This window comes from Hibiscus syriacus, unplaced genomic scaffold (genome assembly GCF_006381635.1).
Source record: "Hibiscus syriacus cultivar Baekdansim isolate YM2019G1 unplaced genomic scaffold, ASM638163v2 tig00111193_pilon, whole genome shotgun sequence".
Classification (NCBI taxonomy): Eukaryota; Viridiplantae; Streptophyta; class Magnoliopsida; order Malvales; family Malvaceae; genus Hibiscus; species Hibiscus syriacus.
Genome location: NW_024063012.1, coordinates 290079 through 296093, shown reverse-complemented (window position 1 = coordinate 296093; position 6015 = coordinate 290079). Strand labels below are relative to the sequence as shown.

The window sequence follows — 6015 nt, the reverse complement described above, 5'->3', positions numbered from 1 at the left end:
AGTTTCTATTTCTGGGGGAGAGGATTCAAGGAGGGAAATTCATATATTTTTGGGTTTAATTTCTTCCCAGTATTTTTGGATTTATGTTGGAAAATACAAGTTTCAGGACAAATGAATTAAAGGATAGAAATTCAAAGATTGATTCAGTTTATTAAGTTTGATCTGATTCGGAATGTGGATGGAATCAGTTGTTTATATGTTTTGGCATTAATTCATGTTTTACCCCCTAGTATTTACTTATTTTCCAATTTGGTATGTAAAGTTTTTTTTATCAGAAACGTCTTTAATGCTTGTCGTCGTCGTCCAAATTGCTCAGTCATTATGATACGTCAAAAAAATGTTAACCAATAAGATTGTACTATGTCAGCGTCGTTTTAATCAGATCAAGATGTGTGTAATTTTAATAAAGGTCTAATACAAAAATAAGGATTCAAAGTATATTCAAAGTTAATTTTTGGTGCCTAAAGAATTTTCGTTATAAATTAGTGTCTAATGTTTTTTCATTATTCTTTTATGTGCTTACCGTAAAAAAAGCATTAAGTGACATGTGTCACATTTATATTTTTGAGTTTTTTAAAATATATTATTTTTAATTTTTTTTTAAATTTAAGTGTGACATGTGTTACTTAACTGTTTTTTTAACAGTAGATACCTAAAATTGTAATGAGAAAATATTAAATCTTCATTTTTAACGAAAAATTCTTTGGACATCAAAAGTCAACTTTGAGTATAATTTAAGTACTTTTATTTATATTAAGCCTTTAATAAATTTAATTTTTATATCTAGACATTTTATCATTTTAATCTTTATTTTTTTTTCTAAATTATTTGTTATTTTATTAAATAATTTTTTATTTTATTTCATACTATATTAATAATTTAAAATGACTTGTTGTTTTATAGTTAAATATAATTATCTAACCATTACTTTAATTAATGGACTCATTTAATCTGATAATAATACAAAAAAGATAAATAATTAAATTTATCGAACTATTTTAAACTAAAATAAAAGTAATATAATATATGAATTTTAAATATTACAACGATCTATGGTCAAAGATTGCAAATTATCTATGGTCATGTTACATTTTTATGATGTGTAAAATAAAAATATAAAGTTCCCTCAAAAGGCTACATCGAGATCAATTATGAATCAAAGAGGGGTGAGTGAGGCAATCAACTTATAAAAATTTAAAATTATCATATATATATATATATATATATATTAAATTATTTTATACGTAATTTTTATTAAAAATATATCTTCACACCTGAAATTTTATAATCTTATTTATTTTTAAAATTTTACAAGTTGATCTTTCTACGAAAAATCATGAATCCATTCATGCTTGAAGTTATTCAAGCTATGATTTCATTGTCTATAATACGATTTTGAAATGGGAATATTATGAAAAAAAAAGTGAAAATAGAAATAACACAGAGAATATGATAAATGAATTCCTAAGCGTCCGATGGAACCTGACCAATGAAAATGATTGTTCCTTTTTCCCATATGTAATGGGGTAAAGGGGAGGTAAGATAGTAGGCTTCCCCCAATACCAGGTTGAGAGCAGTTTCCATAAAAGATCTTCGAATTATGAAATGCACTCTGTGGGACTCGATCTCACGACCTCAAGGTTAAGAACTTTTTGCTCTACCAACTGAGTTGGATAGTCATCTAACCTAACCAATGCACCTCTAAATAATACAAGAGGGAAATTAATATGGCAAGTTTCTACCACGTCAAAATGGGAATATAAAGCAGCAAACACAAGCTCTTAAGGCCTGCTAGGTTTAGTAGTCAAACCAAAGCCAAATGGAAATAGAGGGTCATAATGTGGATCACCAACGTTTATAGGGAGCTACTCCACCGTCTTGAACCACGTCCTTGCAAGCTTGCGGTGAACCCGTAGTTGCCGAACAGAACATCAGCAACACCTTGGCCCTCGGTCCCCGGAAGCCAAGCGGCTACAAGTGCATCAATCGACGAGAGATACGGTTGCATGACAACCGGCCGGCCAGAGATGAGAACAACAGTACATTTCACAGCCCCACATACGTTGTATTTCTACCACGTCAAATGGGAATATAAAGCAGCAAACACAAGCTCTTAAGGCCTGCTAGTTTAGTATCAAACCAAAGCCAAATGGAAATAGAGGGTCATAATGTGGATCACCAACGTTTATAGGGAGCTACTCCACCGTCTTGAACCACGTCAAGCTTGCGTGAAACCCGTAGTTGCCGAACAGAACATCAGCAACACCTTGGCCCTCGGTCCCGGAAGCCAAGCGGCTACAAGTGCATCAATCGACGAGAGATACGGTTGCATGACAACCGGCCGGCCAGAGATGAGAACAACAGTACATTTCACAGCCCCACATACGTTGTAAATAGTGTCTCGATCTGGCTGGGATATCGTAAGGTTCAAGCTGTCACCGTTTGTTTCTGCATACGAGGGTTCTCCCACGACAACGATGGCATGAGAGAATTTTCCGGATCTGACAAACTCTGCATCCGGGTTCTGACTGTAGACAACTTGAGTACTCGGATCAACTGTATTCTTAAAGGCTCGGAGGATAGTCGTACCTGTTTAAGCAAGATTGTATTCAGTTAAATCATTCTTAGTTAATAACCTGAGATCATAAGGCATAAGTTAATAAGGGCTTCAACAAAGGATTATGCTTAGCGGAAGCGATGATCAATTTCGATTTTAGCAAACCCCTTGACCTAAGTAATTAATGGCAATGGCAAATTCGGAGGCCATACCAAAACGAAAATGCTTTTCAGGTCATTTTATCAGTCAAAACCTTATATGCTTTTATTTGTTTCAATAGTAAAAATGTACCAGCTGCGAGATCATTGCCACTAAGACCCTGCCATGCAATGGTCCATCCGCCGCATTCATAGCCCAAGTTATCAGCATGAGTTCCGGCAACCAATATCTTAGTTGCTTTCTTCGGAAGGGGTAACAATGGCTTATCGGCAGACTCGTCATTCTTCAGTAAGACGAGACTTTTCCTCACAGCTTCCCTAGCTAATTCCCGGTGTGCCTGTTCAAGCATGTTATCATTTAGTAAGTTTATCTGTTTTTATTAACCCATATGCATATCCAGACCTTACAGAGATGAGGATCAGACATTGACACTAACATTCGAGTCCAAGTAACACAGTCCACAGTACAACAACCGAATGGAATCGATATACCTGACTCCCAAGTTGGTTGACCAGGCTGGTATCAGCCATTGGATTCTCAAAGAGACCCATCACGAATTTGACCCTCAAACTTCGCTTTACAGAATCATCAGTTCGGCTCATGGGAATGATACTGTGCTTAACCTGATAGGTTAGGTCATCAATGAACTCTGTGAAGTTATAAGGAAACATGATCTGCTCAACACCAGAGAGTGCATTAGAAAACAAGAGATAAACAACTTGTAAAAGTAACATATGCTAAATAAAGATTAGTACACCGATAGACTCTCAAACGTTTGAATAAATATTGACTGACCATATCAATCCCAGCACCGACTCCGGCTTCCACGGAATACGAGTAGTTAACATGTGGAGGAGAGGTAATCATATAAAGACCCTGCCAATCTGATATAACGAAACCCTGAAATACACCCAAAGAAATTAGTCAAACCAAATGGTTTGTGCCAAACTTAGTGAGTACAGACAAATTTTTAGTTCAAGTCATTTTTGTTACCTTAAACTTAAGCTTGTTTTTCAGGAATCCGGTCACAAGATCACGATTAGCATGCATCTTTACCCCGTTCCAACTGGAATGGGATACCATAACCGTCGCAACATGTAACCCCCTCAGACCGATGCGGATAGCCCGATCCGATCTGGAGTGTCACATTACGGTCACCGAAGCGACCCACCACCGTACAAATAGCGAAAAATTTAAAACTTTTCTTAAAACATGTAAAATCATAAAATGATTTTTTATTTTTTAGAAATAAAACATGTTTTTCAAACTCAGATATAAAACAAAATACAATCTACATGCCCCCTAATCACATGTACCATCCTCTGAAAGCAAAGCCAGAAGAACTCCCTTATTGATGTCAACAGCTGCACCGGTACAATTCTTTTAACCTGCCATGGTGAGTAATAGAATGAGCTTCGGAAAGCTCAGTAACACAGAACTATCATATGATGCTACATGACATGCAGATAAATGGAAAGCCATACAATTTCCTTATTGAATCATACGTAGTCCAGTTTGCGGAATAATCTTGGGATCCCTTAATAGATCTTCGAGTAGAAGCCATGAAGAACACATTTCATAGGAAGTATTCATAATATCATGTTTCATGAGGTCGAATAGGATGTCTAGTGTGTTTCATCAGTACAATAAAATCATAATAGGTACACTAATAAAATTATAGTTCTGTAAATCCCATAAACCATATTGTAGTGGAGCTTTTTAAACTCGTATTTTAAAACTATCGTATAAAGAGTTAACCTAAGGGACCATCTCAGGGCCTGAGGGCCTACTCAAGAAAGTTCGGGGCCACGGGGCATATCTAAGAACACATCTTAGGGTCGAGGGGCCTACCCGAGAATGATCTCAGGGCCGCAGAGCCTACCTAAGAGTCACATTAGGTCCATAAAAATTTTCCATCTTGATCAGAGTTGTACTTTACAAATCTGTATCTCCAAGATACAATTTATACCGTGATACAAATCCATAAGCCATCACCATTAAGTCGGTGCATCCATAAAACAGTAACCATAAATTTCAGTGTACCTCATGTTAAAACAATTTTTCAAAATATATAAGGAACACACTAGAGAATCTAAATATTTTTCAGATGCATTTTGTAGTTATCAATATGGATAACATGAACTTGTGCAATTTGATCGAATTCCAGGAATAAGATCTTATTGAAGAGAATCAATTTCTAACTGATCTAATCAAACATTTCAAATTGATACTTTAGAATTCCACTAAGTTTCCATGTGCATCAGGAAAACGTTCAGGAACCTTTATACATAATAATTCTAAATTCAGATTTACTGTGAGTGATTCTATTACCCAAACAATCAGGGGTATTCAGGAATATACTTTGAATTCATAGAATTTCAGCCCAATTGAACCAAATGAGGTATTCAGAATCTTTTCCTTCTGCGTTACTTGCGTTTTCAAACATGACCGAAGTGATTTTAGATGAAAATATTGAATCGAAGATTCAAGTCATTTACAATCTATGACTATCGATCGTATTATCAAACAACTCGAGTTACACAACTCCCAAACTGATACATGTCAACAAGTCAATTCATTATCCTTCCAGTGTATTCACTCTTAAATACCATAATGCAGATCCATAGATCATCCCCATAATCATCGCTGAATAGATCTTCCAACGGTCTTTATTTCATTTCCAAGCTTCCACGATATCATGAAATACTGACGTGCTTGATTTGTAGTTCATTTTCCATACGGACAGTACATCTTATAAACTCATCATAATTTTCAGACTTATCCAATTCACCTTACTTAATCCTCAGTCATTGAGGTTACTTAGCTTATTTAGCAGTCAAGTCTATTCCAGTTACTTTGGGGTTTTCTAGAATAATTCAGACGTTTTTGAATTTCGGATACATATTTTACTTCCGTTCACTTTAATTCGGTCTTCGTGGTTGATTTGTCGAACAAATATCCAATTCTTAGTGCTGAATGCAATCTAGAGTTGAGCTGAATACTTCAAAAATTATCATCAAGCCAAACTTGAGTAGACAAACACACATTCAAGTAATATTTATGTCGTTCAGGTACTGAAATATCATTAAGGTTGATCGGCTCACTTAAGCTGTGTTCCATAACTTTTAAAGGTAGTCAAACACCTATGCTTATTTGGATTCCTTAATCAATCCAAGACATTTACTTAATATAGGCCATAATGGTATTTTGGTAATTTTGGTGTTCAATTTTATTCCATTCATTTCAGAGGTCGAGGATATCCAATCATTCCTGAGCTTGGTGATATTCTTGAGTCATTT

The 6015-nt window shown here is 35.2% G+C and overlaps 1 protein-coding gene across 1 annotated transcript; it reads right to left on the bottom strand.

The window, feature by feature from the left end:
* Positions 1-1855: 1855 nt before the first annotated feature.
* On the bottom strand, positions 1856-3767 carry LOC120155525 (beta-glucosidase BoGH3B-like). The gene is made up of 6 exons (XM_039167060.1): positions 3710-3767; positions 3512-3616; positions 3208-3390; positions 2849-3053; positions 2267-2589; positions 1856-2071 (listed from the first exon to the last, which is right to left on the bottom strand). The coding sequence occupies exons 1-6, from the start codon at positions 3764-3766 to the stop codon at positions 1856-1858; spliced, it is 1089 nt and encodes a 362-aa protein (XP_039022991.1). The 5' UTR covers position 3767.
* Between the last annotated feature and the right edge of the window lie 2248 nt (positions 3768-6015).

What these genes read in the sequence shown, in the direction of transcription:
- LOC120155525 (XM_039167060.1), bottom strand. Translation starts at nt 3,766, where the DNA reads ATGCATGCTAATCGTGATCTTGTGACCGGATTCCTGAAAAACAAGCTT. An exon ending in TCGGTGCTGGGATTGATATG is followed by an intron (nt 3,391 to 3,511) that starts GTCAGTCAATAT and finishes GGTGTTGAGCAG; the next exon opens with ATCATGTTTCCTTATAACTT. An exon ending in TCAACCAACTTGGGAGTCAG is followed by an intron (nt 3,054 to 3,207) that starts GTATATCGATTC and finishes ATGCTTGAACAG; the next exon opens with GCACACCGGGAATTAGCTAG.